The 17,487-nt window shown below is 38.0% G+C and overlaps 1 protein-coding gene across 6 annotated transcripts in view; it reads right to left on the reverse strand.

The window, feature by feature from the left end:
• Positions 1–17,487, reverse strand: part of KIF1B (kinesin family member 1B) — a 135,312-nt gene that overhangs the window by 111,757 nt on the left and 6,068 nt on the right. For all 6 annotated transcript variants that reach the window (XM_045776836.2, XM_045776840.2, XM_045776838.2 and 3 more), the window contains exon 2: positions 8,839–9,021. In XM_045776836.2, coding sequence (XP_045632792.2) covers positions 8,839–8,944 — 106 coding nt within the window. In that variant the 5' untranslated portion in view covers positions 8,945–9,021. The remainder of the gene's footprint in view (positions 1–8,838; positions 9,022–17,487) is intronic.

Genomic DNA, 17,487 nt, shown 5'->3' on the forward strand with positions numbered 1-17,487 from the left:
ACCATTGTTTCTGCCTTTAAATTTATATTCCCGTTGAAAATAACAATTTAGGTACCAAAACTAACCACAAAAAAACAAGTTAACAAGTAACTTTTTAAATACCATCTTATGCAGTATAGCTGATTCCATCTGATCCTCACAGCAACCCTGGGATATTAGGCTAGATAGGCACCAGCAACATTCTCACTGAATAAACTAAAGACTTAAGGTTCAAGCGTCTGATCACAGAGGAGGAGCTAAGTAAGGTATTCTTCATAAATACAACAGAAGACCATGTAGCCACTAAATCACATTCTTAAAGAATACATGGGGAAATGTACCCAATACACTATTAAGTAAAAGACCAAGGAGGCTACAGGGGCTTTAAGGGAGAGGAGAGGCCAATGAACAAACTTTAGCTTTTATTCTGAGTGAAATGGGAACCATCTTAAGAGTTTTGTGGAAAAAAAAAACAAAAAACAATCGGACTTCCATTCTAAAAGGACTGCTCTAGCTGCTCTGTCAAGAAGAGAGTCCTAGAAAACAAGGGTTGAAGCCCGAAGACTTGCTGTGAGGTGACTGCGGTTGGTGGCAGTAGGGAGAAGAGTGGTCAGATCCTGAATATCTTCTGAGGCAGAGCCCACAGGCCTTTCTGACACAGGGAGAATAGGAGAGAAGTCAAGGACAATTACATGATTTTTGCCCTGAGCAACCACAAAGACAGAATTTCCACTGAGCTGAAGGAGAGTGCAGGGGAGCAGGACTGGAAGAGGACTACTAGGAATTCAGTTTTGAATATGTTGAGTTCAACATGTTTATCAGGCAGAGAGAGAAGCCAGGTAGACAGCTGCATATAAACTGCCTTCTAGAAACAATTCCCTTCCCTACCTGTGTGGGCTTACACTCTTCTTTACAGCAGGCCTAAGAAGCGGTTTTAAAGCTCAATTGTTTGATAATAGGGGATTAGCTAAATAAATTATGGCTTATTAATACAATAAAGAGGGTACAATACAGGGATACATTCCAGGATGTCAGCTTAGTAAGTTGCCACATGAGAAGTCATCGTGTCAGATGTAGAAGAAAATACAAAGTCTGTTTTGGACCTGAGGAAAGGGAGGCAAAAGCTGCTTTAAAGGCTGACAGGGGGCAGCAGACGGTCAGGGTGTGAAAAGGTACACAGCAAAGCCAGCGGCCAGCGGCCAGTGCTATGCTGAGAAGGCTAGCTTCAAAAGTCATCTAAAGGTCATTCTAAAGAACAAACTCATTCTCAGTCAACTCCAACGGAGTAAATGTAGTCTCATTTCTGGGGCACCTCTGTTCCCCAACCCCAGCACACACCTCCCTTCCCCACCCCCCTCACTGCTGTAGCTCTAAGTCCTGACTACAGGAAAAGTGTTTCATTTCAAATTTTTAAAAAAGTTTAATGCCACTGGTACCCAAGTTGATTTCAGTAGATTTTACTCAGCTCTTCTCCCAGTGCCATAGAGGCCCCTTGTTGCTGCTTACCTTCTTCCACTCCAGTGACCAAATGAGTGTCATTTAAAAAATATGGACATGCCACTTAAAGAGTGAAAAAGTGTCTTAAAGGAGTGAAAAGTGTCTAGAAGGATTCAGAGAGAGGGGCAGAGGAAAAATTTCATGGGCTTGTGCCATCACATGAGAAGCCCTGGTCACTGATGTAAAAAGGCACGGTACATAGCAGCTCTATTTGCAAGGTAAGGACCTTGTTTTTTCCCTTTGTTTGTATACTTTTCAAATTAAGTACTTAGTATACAAACAGTAGATTCATAAAATTTGTAATTTATAGGGGCGCCTGGGTAGCTCAGTTGGTTGAGCGTCCAACTCTTGCTTTCGACTCAGGTCATGATCTCAGGGTCGTGAGATTAAGCCCCACGTTGGGGTCTATGCTCAGCGCAGAGTTTGCGTGGGACTCTCCCTCTCCCTCTGCCCCCCGCCAAGTCCCCCACTCGTGCACGTGCACGCTCTCTCTCTTAAAATAAATAAATCTTAATATATATTTATTTTTTTAATAAAATGCACAAGCTGTGACAATAGGACAAACCCAGGTACCCACCAGACAGTTACAGAATAGGATTCGTACCTCTGCAGCTCTGTCTGACCCTCCCAGATCTCTCTGCCCGCCATCTCATCTCGGAAGCATGCTGAATTTTGTCATTATTGCCTTACTTTTCTTCATAGTTTTATCCGTGTGTTTGTACAGCACGGATGTAGAGAGAACAGCTCCGCATGCTTTGAAATTTATATAAATACACCAATTTCTTTTTTGAGTTGCTTGTATAGTTACAGTTTATTATTTGCGTGTGTGCATATAGTAATTCTTCTCTGCTCTATTTTATTTTATGTAAATCTACCATGATTTTTTCATCCATTCCCCTGCTGATGGATATTGGGGTTGTTTCCAGTTTTTTGCTCTAAGAAAAAATCGTGCTGCTGAGTTTAAATGCCCAAGTGGCGCCTGAGTGGCTCAGTCAGTTAAGCACCTGACTCTTGATCTCAGCTCAGGTCTTGATCTCAGGGTCGTGAGTTCAAGGCCCACGTTGGGCTCCATGCCAGGTATGCAGCTTACATGCCAGGAAAAAAAAAAAAAGTCTAAACGCCCAAATCTTCAGCAGTAGTTTTAGTGATTCAGTGAAATGGTAGCAGGTTACAGAGACAGATGACTGGGCATGAATGAGATAAGCAGCTCAGAGAATGCACCCTGAGAAAGGGTAGGTTAAGAACTACTGAGCATTCCATCTCTAAGGTTAGAGCACATGGGGTGGAGGTGGAGAAGCACTGCTGAAGAACTGGCCTTACCCACATCTCCAGCCACACTGGAAAGCACGCTGGTTGCTGTGTTACGGAGTTTACACCTCAGTCTGATCTAACTGATTACGGCTTATCCCAGAAAAGACTTAAAGAGACCTCATTCTGATTGTCGCCTAGAAAACACAGAGTTAAAAGAATTCCTTTCAAAAGTCTTTCTTTCCAAACCTCCACTTTGTTCCTTCCTCCATCCCAAATTTTCATTAATGGACATGAAGTCATTCTTTGTACCAGTTGTGATGTGCAGCATTTCATTTAGAAATGTACACGTGTGGGGGCGCCTGGGTGGCACAGCGGTTAAGCGTCTGCCTTCGGCTCAGGGCGTGATCCCGGCGTTATGGGATCGAGCCCCACATCAGACTCCTCCGCTGGGAGCCTGCTTCTTCCTCTCCCACTCCCCTGCTGTGTTCCCTCTCTCGCTGGCTGTGTCTATCTCTGTCGAATAAATAAATAAAATCTTTAAAAAAAAAATGTACATGTGTGAATGAAAAAGCCCTTAAAAATGTACCATGTTAGTAATGAACAGGGGGTTAAACAGGTCCTTCTATACTACTAAGATTTGGGCACTAAAAAACAAAAAGGCCCCGGGCAAAAGAAGATTGATAAATACATGAAGGAGACTTACCAAAGGGCCAGCTAGAGACAGATTCCTGTGGTTGAAGACAAAGCAAATGTTCACAATGTAATCACCTAGCGGACGGTGTCCAAGCTGGCCTTACCCACCCTCCTGTTTTTCAGAGGTTTATTCATGCAGTTTCAAAGTCTCCAGATCTACCATAAATGTGAGCAGTTCAGCCCTTAATTCCGCCCCACTTGCCTTTCATAGAGTAATTAGACAATAAAAGAATGCTTCCAAAGTGGGAGAACCTTGGAATATAATGGGGTATTTTTAAACAAAGCCATTTGTACGCACTTGGATCTACAAAATGTCAAGGCAGTAACATTTATCTGTGCCACGGAAAATATTCTCTCTGAGACCAGAAAGCGCTTAAATAAAACTGCTACTACTCAGTTTTCAGATTTGGCACGTTCCCTAAAGTACTCTTCACCCTCTTCTACTTTTTCATAGGAGACCTTATGGCAGGAACATTCCACTGCATTCCATGTGCAATCAGCTATAATCCCTGTGAGCAACAGTCCAGGCCAGCTTGCCAGCACAGCGGTCTCTTAATGCAGCTAACACATGTGGCTATCACAAATTCATTTCATTTTTTGCAACAGAATGCATGCTTTCTCCCAATCTTAGGCCCAGCCTTTTTTTTTTAATAAGCCATTAATATTTTCTAACAGAGCAAATAGTTTGCTTAAAATCTCTCATATAAAATTATCTGGATTATATTTTAGTCAAATTACTAAAATTGCCATATAAAATTGAAGAGAAAAAGAAAACATTAGTAGAAAACTGAAGCCACCAAAAATTCTAGAGGAGAAAGTCTCTCATACAATTAATTAGTTTTCCAAGAACAAATACCTTTCAAAGGAACCAAAATTACCCCAAAATTTCTGAGCTATAACAAAGTAAGTATTTAGTTAGAAAACCAACCCTACTTTTTCCAAAGCTAATTCATCAAATGAGGATTTTTGTTTTAGTAGACTAATGTTAATTTAAGAGTCACACATTTCTGGGGGTGCCTGGCTGGCTCAGTTGGTAAAGCGTGTGACTCTTGGTCTTGGGGTTGTGAGTTCAAGCTGGGGGTGGAGCCTACTTTCAAACAAATGTTAAATAAATAAATAAATAAATAAATAAATAAATGTCACAAATTTCTCCTGCTAAATGTTTATGTGCAGAAAGGCAAAGTGGTGCAGCCAGATGAAGGTCAGGAATACCATATCTAGTCATAACACTAACAAGTTCTAAAAAGCGAAATTTTCTCCAAACATCCTGGACGAAAGTTTAGTTTAAACCCTCCTTACTCCACAAGGTCCAGCTGAAATGCCCTATCATACATGTGTCCTTTGCCAAGCTCACATCTGCACTTTTTAAAAACCCTTGTTTATGGCAATTATCACTTTGATCACTTTTACTTTGTACTGAGTTTATTTCAATACGTCCTGTGTCTTCTACTACACACGTTTAGAACTCCTGAAAGGCAGGGTCCTATAGTACATACAACTCTGTGATTCCTATAGATTCACATTAGAGCAAACTCGCAAGAGGGAAAAAAAAAAGGTAAGGCAGAACAGAGCCACCCAGCCTGTTGTCTACAACAGTTTTAAACAAAGTATGATGGAAAAACCATTTGGTAGTTCAGCACCGTGCTTAACATGGTCCAAAGACTGGTTCTCATATGACCAGTACAAGATGCCCATGCCTACTATAACCAAACTATTACTTTTGATAAAAACTAGGCATTTCTTCATGAATATTTCATAAAAAGGTAAATCAATATGTCCAATAATTCTGGAGAGATTTTTGTAGGAGAGAAGCAAGACTGGTGAACAGAACTTACATCCTCATGAACTATAAGATATACGGCCCTATCCTCAAAAGGTGTACAACTAGGGATCTTATTTTCCCCTTCAGTTTGCTACCTACTACAAGTGAAAACATTTGACATTTTTCAACCAGAGTGAAAATCATATTTGGATAATTTTATTTTTTCCCGTAAACCGACAGTACTTTCTATACAATCAAAACAACAAGGTCAAAAAGAAATCTATGTATCTTAGAAACAATGAGCTCTAACACCTTTTTTGTAATCCATTAATAATTTCTTAGTGCGCTTTTAGTCTGTATGATCAAACAAACAACAAAGTCAGAAAACCTAGCACACCCAGATCCATTTCTCAAACTATGCAGAACTACAGAAAAACTTTAAATTTTACTGCATACGGTAATAGTTTTCTTCTCCTAGATGGTCAGTTGATTATTTTTTTTTGATACTCTATTTAGTATTCATTCCGTTACATATATAGTCGATATAAAACCCTACTAACTTACATGGATATTCTTTCATGCTAAAATCTCAAAGGAAACAACTATTACAAATTATAAACATGAACTGTATTATTCAGGTATTTAAAACATATGCTGCTGGGGGAAGGGGTAATAAAATAAATAAATAAAACATACAAATCAGTCAAGACTGAAAAGTAAGCTAAAATTATAACTTGTCACTAATTAAAATGGTAAAAAAAAAAAACTATCTTAGAAAAAGATATTGTGCTGCTTACACTATCTCTGGAAGGAAATGAAACACAAGTTGCTTCTGGGGAGAGAAACAGGTTGGCTACATGATAAGTGAGAGGAAGTGTTTTAACTGTATATTCTTTATACCTTTTGAATTTTATACCATGTGAATGAAGGTTTCACCTAATCACAAAAATAAAACTGTGGGAAAATGAACACAATGTATTTGACTTTGACAATGAATATAAACATAAGTTTATAATTGGCTATAAAGCCAATTTAAGATGTGGGCATTCTAAAACAATTTGTCATCCAGGAAAAAACCACTAGTATCATTATGTATATTAATAAGACTTTTCCATTTGTTTTTGTTATATAATAAATTGATTTTTGCATTTCATGAATATGGCCTTTTAATACTCATTTTCTACTTACAAGTTTTTAGTAAGATTTGCAACCCTATAAGGAAAGTAGCAACAGATACCCGTGACACTGGGATTTCTCCTGGATAGCTTAGTATGCAAAACATCACAGAGAAAAGTAGTTCTTTTTAGGATTAATTCTGGCTCCTGATCCAGGATTTCCTAAAGTCTACGTTTTAAAGGAACTTGTGATATGCACCAGCATTTTTAGAGGCAATGCCAACAGCCAAAAATGCCTCCAAACTAAGTTATAATTAAATACATTTTGCAGAGAGAAACAAGAGCTCAATAATAAGGATTTAGTGGGTTCACTTCAGCAGCACATATACTAAAATTGGACTGCTACAAATTAGCATGGCCCCTGAGCAAAGATTCAGTTATCTACTGTGTAAAATTTAACTCTTAAAATGAAGCACAAATAATAACATAGCTTAAATGAGTGACATTTAAGACCAGAAACATTTGTTCTCAGGCACCTGGGTGGCTCAGTTGGTTAAGCGTCTAACTTCAGCTCAGGTAATGATCTCGGGGACTCCAGGAGGCAGTCTGCTTGTCCCTCTGCCCCTCCCCACCCCTCCCCCATTCCGTTCGTGCTCTCTCAAATAAATAAAATTGTTTATAAGTAAATAAACAAACAAACATACATTTGTTCTCTAGTTCAATTACTAATCTAGCTCAAACTTTAAGGAGCAAATGATCAATACTGCCCTTTCTTAAAAAACTTAAAATTTCATACCCTACAAAGTTCACCTTTCACCCATTTAAAGTGTACAATTCAATACTACATTTTGCATCTTTTTCTTCTACAATTACTCATAGGATATAATTCATGGACTCAGGGGCGCCTGGGTGGCTCAGTGGTTAAGTGTCTGCCTTTGGCTTGGGGCGTGATCCCAGGGTCCTGGGATCGAGCCCCACATCGGGGTCCCTGCTCTGCTGGGAGCCTGCTGCTTCGTCTCCCACTCCCCTGCTTGTGTTGCCTCTCTCGCTGGCTGTCTCTCTCTCTGTCAAAAAATGGATAAAATCTTTAAATAATAATAATAATAAATTATTAATTAATAATTTATTGTTATTATTATTATTATTCATGGACTCATATCTTTTTAAAAAATCAAATAAAGAGGCAAACTCATAGTAACAGAGAACAGAATGGTGGTTACCAGAGGGTAGGGATGGGGGCAAAGGGGAGATATTGATCAAAGGATACAAACTTTTAGTCCTGAGATGATAAGTCCTGGAGACCTAATGTGCAGCACAGTGACTACAGTTAATAATAAAGTATTGTATACTTAAAATTTGCTGAGAAATAGATCTCCAGTGTTTTTATTTTAAGATTTATTTATTTATCTATTTAATAGAGAGAGAGAGCGCACACACAAGCATGGGGAGCAGCAGGCAGAGGAAGAAGCGGGTGCCCCGCTGAGCAAGGAGCTCGATGTGGGACTTAATCCCAGGACCCTGGGATCATGACCTGTGCCAAAGGCAGATACTTAACTGGCTGAGCCACCAAGGCATCTCAGATCTCCAGTGTTGTCACCATGCACACACACAAAAAGGGCAACTATCAGAGGTGGTGGATACATTAATTACTGTGGATTGTGGTAATCATTTTGCAATGTGTACCTATATCAGAACATCACATTGCACACCTTAAATATATACAATTTTATTTTCCACTGATAGAATCCTCTACAGAGAACACTGGCAAATGGCCCACAAATAGATGAAATCAGAGTGGTTTCCCTAACAACTCAGTATTAACGTGTGTCTGGAAGAGCAATGATTCTGCTTTATCAAAAAGTTGTAGGTTTCAAGACAGCAGAACCTATCACTACTTTAATAATTTGCCTACAAATCCATTTCAAGGCATTATTAATTCAAGTACAAAATAAACTAGCTTAAGTCATTTTTCACTTAAGCAATAAATATGAAGAAAGAAGCTAAAAAGCAATGACTCAAATTTCATTAATAAATCATCTTAATTGTAAAAAAATTATAAGCAAATTATTACTTATAACTTTAGTAATAAATTTACAAGTTTATTATCGATTGCAGCTATATCTGTTGTTCAACTCAAAGAACTACTGTAAGGAAGGAGAGTAAGTTAAGACCATCTTGGCAAGCTCAAGTACCATTTAAAATCAAGAAAGAAAAATAATTTTAGAGCCTCAATAGATACATTTCATATCATGATTTAGTAAAAAATCACTGCTTACACCTTTATTATCATAAAGATTTCAACGTAGTAACTTTAGCTAAATTAGGGTAGTTCTCCAGGGATTTCTCTATTGTGAAGAACAAAATAAACAGTCCATACTTAAATATACTATCACAAATACCACAGGGGGAAGCATTTAGTGGATCAGAGTAGCAAAGTTCGAAGTGTTACTACACAAATGTTCGTTTATTCTGTTCACAGTAAGGGAACAGAGAAAGGACAGGAAGATGAGATATAATTAATAGAAAATAGCATGTACTCACTGGTCGAGTTGCCTTGCATCTGAATGATGCACTTGGACTCTTTGCTGGTCTCCCGAGAATTGAAGGGCCGAACCCGCACAGCCACTTTCACTGAGGCTCCCGACATTCTGATGGTCTTATTATATATATGCAGTCCAGGAATAAAGAATCAAATCTTCTTTTGAAGTTATGTTCAAGTTTCCTCTAAAAAGAAAGCAATCCACACAGGTAGTCAGAATTTAAAAAAGCATGGGCTAACACGAGCATAAAGGCTACTCCCCTACGTCTCTGGACTATTTCTATTTCCGTTTCTAAAAATCTCGTCCCTTTTCTTCCCATAGATCTTATATTCTCAAAAATTTCCAAATAGAAAATTAAAGACTGAGACTTATTTTCCTATTCCATTATCTCTTTCCCATACCTAAAAAGTCCCTAAACTTAATAATAATAAAATAATAACAACAACAATAATAAATATAACTGCAGTAACAGGCATCTTTCTTGTTCTCTGTTTTTCTGGATCAATCTTCAGTAATATATGAAAAGTACCAAATGCTTATCTGTTACACAGAGTTCCTTACACAAGTAACTTCCTATCTGCAAAACTCATCACCTTCCTTTAAAGAAATGCTCTGAACTTCTATACTTCAATTGCAGTTTGAAACATTCAGTTACATGATATATAATTAAACAGCAAAGGACAAAGATAAACTCCAGCATCTCCTTCCACTTCTAAGTACCCAGGGATTCCTTTAATTTCCACATGTACCTCATGTGACCCTTACAAACATCCTTTACAATGAGCAGAGAAGTTTCCAGAGAAGGTTCTACCCTTGGATGTGCCACTGACTCATGGCAAAATCAAATCACTACATTTCACTATTAAATGAAGCCAGAGGAAAAAATGTGAATATTTTTCAGGGGAATAGTTTCCCTCCCAACAGAACAAAACAAACACTATTCTGTGAAAAAAAACCCACGTAAGTAACCTCCACAAGAAACGACAGATCTCAATCTGCACTCTATCCATTATATAAACGTCTTCAAGAGGAACCAAACAAAAGAAAAAACTGAAAAAGAAAACCACATATAAGTCCAATTATCAGGGAACCCCAATAAAACTTCAATCTCATTTTCCCCACATAATTAAGTAGAGATTAGCAATCCTAAACTACAGCAGCACAACTACTACTGCTTTCCAATAAGAAAAGTAAAAAATCAATCAAAACAAAACAAAACAAAATAAAAACCAAAAAGCCACTCTCTACCTCACTACCCTCTCTTATTTTCTAACGGCACTATTTGAAATTCTTGTTTTTTTTGGAACACATCTATTGTCCATCTCTCATGCCTCCATCTGAATCCTCAGAGATCTTGTTTGCTACCACTTAGACCAGTGCCTGATGAAAGAGCGCAGTAAATGTTTGTTGAAGGAGTGAATTAATGAATTGCACTTGACCAATGAACAATATGGGCTTGAAATGCGCAGGTCCACTTGCACGTGGATTTTTTTCGACAAACACTGTAAGGTATTGTAAATATATTTTCTCTTCGTTATAATTTTCTTAACATTTTCTTCTCTTTTTTCTAAGAATATAGTACATAACACATGTATCACACAAAATATCTGTTCATCAACTCGTTATATTGGGCTCTGGTCAACAGTGGGCTGTTAGCAGTTAAATTTTGGGGAGTCACAAGTTATATATGTATTTTCCCCTACACTGGGGGGGGGGAGCACCCCTAACCCCTACGTTGTTCAAGGGTTAACTGTATATTTCCCAGTTGTGAGAATTACCTGTTCAAGTCCTTTGCCTGGTTTGCTGACATTTTTTTGGTTTTGTTTCAAATAATTGTAGTATTTATTGATATTAAGGTTTTTTATATTTGCTGTGATGTTTTTCCAGTCTGTTTCCCATTTTATTTAACATTAAACAGATGGTTCTTGCTTAATATATCAAACCTTTATTGTAATCACATTTATCAAATGAAAGTTTAGAGTTATTAACTCTCCCAGTCAATAGAGCATCACCTATAGTCACTAGCTGAGTACTCTGCCAAAAGAGCGAATGAAGTATTCAGAAAAAGCAAGACACAGAACACACTTCAATCCCCACCCAAAGTTCACTGTGATATACAGCCACATCTGAACTCTCAACACGCCTCATTATCTTCTCCCCCAAACTATCAATCTCTGTCAATCTTCCCACTTTTATCTGACCCCATATCATAAACCTTGCCGTCATCTTTGTTTCTTTCTCTTTGAATCCTTTTATTAGTGTTAACATTATTAATGATATAGCATAGCAAAACTTTAAAAACATAAGTTTGCATATTTCTATCAATTCCTTCCTCTCATTCCCATTGCCATTACCCCCCCCCCCCCACTGCCACTGCCTAATCTAGTCCTCACTACCTCATGCCTACCATACTTGGAATAGTGGAACTGATCTTTGAGCTTTTCATTTTAATCCAATAGTCCTTACACAGGGTTGCACAAAACTGAACCACACAGCGGTCTTATGAAAAACAAATGAGCCTGGTATTCAACAGCTCTGAAATTGGAGTTTTTGTTTTTCATTTTCCAAAGATTATGTTGTACATTCTTAACCTCGCTGCAAGTTAACCTTTCTAAAGCATGACTTTCAAATTCACTTTCAAACTCAAGAACCTTCTCTTATTCCCCATGCTTACAACATCAAGACCAAAGTCGAGGTACTCGGTGTTCTAGTCAAGCTCCTTTACCATCCCCTACACATGCTCTTTCACATTTCCTAACAATTTCTCCCCTACATTGGGGACATGAATTTTCATTCTTCTATTTGTTGGGCAGCTTTAGTCTTACCTCTTACTAAATGACTACCCAAATATTCCAGGAATCACTGGTATTTCCTACAGCACTTATAGCCCCAAACACATTATGAGAACCCTGCTATCATTTCATGTGACTGCATTCTATCTCAAACTGTTCTTTAATAGCTTCCCAAAGTGAAACTCCTATTGCCTCAAGAAACTCTTTGAACTTGGGCTCCTTGAAAAAACGGCTAATTCCAAGGCTGGGCAAGAAATTTCAAGATGGGGGCGCCTGGGTGGCTCAGTTGTTGAGCGTCTGCCTTCGACTCAGGGCGTGATCCTGGCGTTATGGGATCGAGCCCCACATCAGGCTCCTCTGCTGGGAGACTGCCTCTTCCTCTCCCACTCCCCCTGCTTCTGTTCCCTCTCTCGCTGGCTGTCTCTCTCTCTGTCAAATAAATAATAAATAAAATCTTAAAAAAAAAAAAAAAAGAAATTTCAAGATGATCCTGGGACATTGTATTGTGATCACAAGCACGAAATCTATCAAAGATGAACAGTCATGGCAAAAGGACACAAGTGCCAACTCAAAGGGGCTCCCAAACACGGAATAATTAGAGCATAAAAATAAATACGTTCATACAAACCACAAATGGACTGAAGAACATCAAATATATAAATTCACAAGTTCATATTTTAAAAAGCCTCATTATTCTGAAAACTGGCAAATAAAAAAGTAAGCATACACCCAGTCTGTATATCCTGTATAAACTATACTCCAGGACAGCCAAATAGTCAATGAGGACAAGTTCTTTTCACAAAAAAAAAAAGTCCGGCTAATAACTGCAGAAGAGATGACAGAATTGGAATGTCACCATTTTCCAACCCTACTGATATAAAGGCTCTCTGCAACAACTGTCACTAGCTACAAAAAAAAAAAAAAAAAAAAGCCTTAGATGAATGGCTGGTTGATGTGGGAACATTTTATTGCTTGGATTAGGGTGACAGTAACTAAGCCAAACAATCAATCTGAACATCCCTAAAAATGGGACACCTGGGTGGTCTATGCTTCCACATGTATTATAATGGGAAACACACAGCACCACCTAGGAAGTACTCTTATCCTACCCCTTTAAAAAAAAAAAAATGAAGAGAATGAGCCTCAGCTCAGACTACCAGTTACAGGACACTTAGGGGAGCAAATGAAAAATTTAAATGACACCTGAAAGATACAATCAGCCAAACCCAGAATATGGAAAAATCTACAGGTCATGTCACCCAGTTTCTTAAAATAAATAGCATGGGGGAGGGGGTGTAATAAAAGAGACTTGTGTTAGTTACCAACCAAATGCAATGATTTTTTTAATCAAGAAACTCCTCAAAAAAAAACATTTCTTAGATATCAGATTAGTCTGAACATAGACTGGGTATCAGATAATGTTAAGAAATTTGTAAGGGAAGATAGAATAAACAAGTTTGCCAAAATGACAATTATTGAATACTGTAGATATTTAAGTTAAAAAAACCAAAAACTTCTTCTTTTGTATGCTATCCAAGGCCTGCCAAAGTGTTGAATGCTTCTGACTGATTTACAAACAGACAACAAAGGCTGAAACGTTGCGGGGATTTAGATAGCAAGAACCATGCATTTGTGACTAGGAACCAAACCACTAACATCTCCAACACCTGCTTGCTTCTTCTATTTGTCTAATCAACTGCCAAATTACATAGCTTCTACCTATAAAATTTCTTTCCATTTCTATCCCTGCCATCCCTTTTAGATCTTCAACATTTCTTACCCAAGACTGTTAACCTTACCACTTTCTCTTGCTTCCTTCTACCCCAACCATACTGCACAACACTGCCACATTCATCGACTCCATTCACACCACGCAGCACTGACAAACTGGCCTTCCTGAAGCACAGGTCTGTTCATATCAGTGTCCACTTAAAAATCCTCAAAGTTCCTCTACTGTCTCCCAAGCAATGACTGCACTTCCCACATGGCGTTCAATGTGTCCTGCGACATAAACCACCTATCTTTACAAGCCCACAAAACACTGCCTTCCATCCACATTCCTTAACAACCACCCACCACGGGCTTCCTGAAATTATCTCATGCTTTTCTGTCCCTCTGCCTTTGCTCCAACGTTCCAGAAGGAACACTGTGCCCTTCGTCGTCTACCATTCTTCTCAAAATCCAATTTATTCTTCTAAGGACCGCTCGTATGTCACCTATTTCTAAAGCCTTCACAGAATCTCCCCACTTTCCAAACCAAATGCTAATGCCTCTCCATTTATTACTACTCAGCTCACCAACCTGAGGCCAAGGAAGTTATTTACTTTTCTTATCTCTACTATATATTTTAAGTTCCTCGTGGACAAGAACTGAATTTTAGTCATGTTTCTAATCCCCTAGATACAGGGTCTTGAATATACTAGTTAAAATATTTTAGTTGAATTCCTGGTTATTGTGTCAATAGGCTCATGCCTGAATGGCATTAATAAAAACCGTAAGTCGTTCCAAAATAGAGACAAGTCATTTGATCAAAGGAAAAAGGATAAAATTGATTTTGAATTCCTTCCTAATTAAAAAAGCTAACAGTCATTCTTTTTTGGAAGTGATAAGTACATAGGCTGGTGATGGGTAGTAAGGAGGGCACGTATTGCATGGTGCACTGGGTGTTATACGCAAGTAATGAATCATGGAACTTTACATCAAAAACGTGAAATGTACTGTATGGTGACTAACATAATAAAAAATTATTATTAAAAAAATTTTTTTAATTACTTCCCCCAAATAAATTACTTTTCTCAAACAATTTGAATCTATATATATATATATATATATTTTTTTTTTTTTTTCTGATTTAACTGTCTTGAGGTAAACCTGCAAACATCTTCACAAGTAAGTTAAAATTTTACACAGTAGGGGCACGTGGGTGGCTCAGTCAGTTAAGCGCTGCCTTCTGCTCAGATCATGATCCTGGGATCCTGGGACGGAGCCTGGCATGGCATCAGGCTTCCTGCTTGGTGGGGAGTCGGCTTCTCCCTCTGCCCCTCACCCCTGCTCATTCTCTCTCTCTCTCTCAAATAAATAAAATGTTTAAAAAAATTTTTTACACAGTAATAGGAAACTACAGTTAAATAAACCACAGAAAGTGTTACTTTGTTACTTCTCTACTACTATAAACAGTATAATAGAATTACAGCAAAGAATTACAGCTTCAAAATTCCCTGGCTCTTTAAGAAAAATTACCAATTATATAAGTCTGAAATCAGGCTTAAGTTCCAGTTGGAAACAATAATTACAGAATACTTTTAGGAAGTTATAGGAAAACAATACTTGTTTTAATTAGCATAAAAACTATTCTCCGAGCTTTGAGCAGCCAAAGGAAGAAAGGAAGGTAGGAAAGATAATCACACATACTCTAAATCACTTACACAGCCTCAGTTCTAGACTGTTCCTCTGACCAGTTTTCCTTCCTATGACACAATTAGAAGCATCAGGAAAGTGGAATGGAGCAAAAATTCCAGAAGCATTCACACAATGAAGGGATAATAAAACAGGCCCAAATGTATTTGAATTTTTCTGAATTTTTGCCCAATTGCTTAACTTTGATCTTGTGCAATTGAACTTGCCCTGAGGTTCCCTGGACAATTAGGAGCCTAAGGAGAAGATTAATTCTCAAACTGACCTTTCAGCAGTGAAGAAACAGAAATGAAATAATACTAGTTTTTGGTTGGTTTGCTTTTGTAATATTCCTTTTCTATAGAAAACAGCCAGAATTATATTCCTAAAACAGAAGTCAGTTCATGTCATTTCCTCTACTTAAAAACCTTCCATTGGTTTCCGTGGCCTCAAAACATAACCTAAAAACTCAAGGGCCTCCACAATCCAAACTCTTCCCCAGCCTCCGTTTTCATTGCCCAGCTTCAAGCCTTCTCCACCAAGCACCCTCTTACTGCACCAAACACACTACTCCTGGAAGCTCAATCTCGCTTCTCAACCTATTACAAGTCCGTATCTTTTGAGGACAAGGTCAAATATCACCACGAAGCAGGAAGCGTTAAGTCACATGTTCCTTAATGTGCCCCTTTCTGAGGCAAAAGTGATACCTTCTTTCTCTTTGCTCCTTAAAAACGTGTTGATTCATTTTCCTACTTACTCCATCTGCCCTATGTTGCAGCCAGTAGTTCACTTAACTCTCATGCACTGATAACAGTATTCAGTACATGTTTGTCACAAATGAAAATAGAATTTAACCAAGAAACTCAGTCTTTTAAATTCAATATTCACACAATTTACTATACAGTATCAAATTTACAATAGCAACAAGCAGTCTATTTAAAAGATCTTTTCCAATGAATTATGGCTTAAAAAATGAACTATAACTTAAAGAATGAATGGGTCCCCACAAGTAAATATCTGTAGCCAGTGAGCCCATTTTGAGATGCTATGAAAACTTCGTTATTGTAAGTTTTGCATCTCTCAGGCCAATAATTTCCACGAGGACCAAGCAGATTTTAGGACTCTTGTCACTGGCCATGGTTATTCTGATAAAATGCCCCCCTCAAAAGTAAAAAATTATTTTTCTATGTGTATGAATTACCTGTCTATTCTTGGTCTTCGACTCTATGAATAAAAATCAGCCATGAGCCAAACTGTGAAAGCTCAAAATGAGTCACATGTTGGAAAAGCTTCCTTCTGCATTTTAACCCAATGCCAAGAATCAGACTGCACAGGAAAAGTCTCCTGACAGATCAGATTTTCAATCTCAAATGGGGTTAAACTAGCTCACCCAGACTCTCCAACTGCTTTCTTTAAACCACTATCTAAAATAAGTCTTTGGACTTATTAGACACACGTCATCCTGTCACTGAAATTAATAAACCAAGGATCTTCCTTTTCACCAATAACATGATTTTATTCATAAACCAAGAGGTGCATCAAGAGACAACAGCTCCTAGGGGCACTTGGCTGGCTCAGTCGGTAAAGCATGTGACTCCTGATCTCAGGGCCATGAGTTCAAACCCCACACTGAGCATACAGCTTAAAAAATAAAAATAAATTAAAAAGAGACAACAGCTATTCTAAATGAAAGTGATTTTTTTTTCTTCCAAAGTCTAGTTGGTTAATACTAAACTCGATCTAGTAAGTCAATTCGTTCTAATATCTGAAGCTGTCTCATAATTTTATTTTAGCAGCTCTGCTGGGAATTCTGCCACTCAAATCCCACATTCCACTGAAGCTCTTCTATTGTCAAAGTGCATCGATGACAGACAACACCTTCTCCTGGAATTGTCCAGTCTAAAATGAAGTCAGCTCAGCTATAGTGTAGAAAGGGTAAGTTTCAATCAGAGGTTAATTCAAATTTGGTATGAGCTGAGCCCCTGCCCTTAAAGAGACGGCATGACCAAAAAAAAAAAAAAAAAGTAAAGAAAAAATCTGGTATGAGCCAAGGTTCCCTCCTTCTAAAACTTCCCCATGACCACACCTCTGCAGCTACCAGCCTGGGAGGTAGCTCACCAACTGGGCAAGAAAGCAGGTCAGACTTTTCCATGTGTCAACAATGTGTCAATCTTTCCACATGATAAACAGATACAGAAAGTTTAATAGGCATGTTTTCATTTAGATGACAATACAAGTATTCCAGACTCTCACAAGGGATAAATAATGAGTTTTCTGCAGGGAAATTCAGGTTTATCTTTATACAGAGTTAATATCTGAATCATACTAGTCATACCCTTCACAAAAAAGACTCTGTTTATAGTTTAGTGTTGTATCTTCAGTTTGGAAAGCAGGTGGATTACTTTTTTTAAAAAGGTCTTTGAAGAACATTTTTTCCTTTTACTTAAAGACCTGTTGAAAACACT

Source organism: Ursus americanus, chromosome 33 (assembly GCF_024610735.1).
Source record: "Ursus americanus isolate L20-20 chromosome 33, mUrsAme1.1.p, whole genome shotgun sequence".
Lineage (NCBI taxonomy): Eukaryota > Metazoa > Chordata > Mammalia > Carnivora > Ursidae > Ursus > Ursus americanus.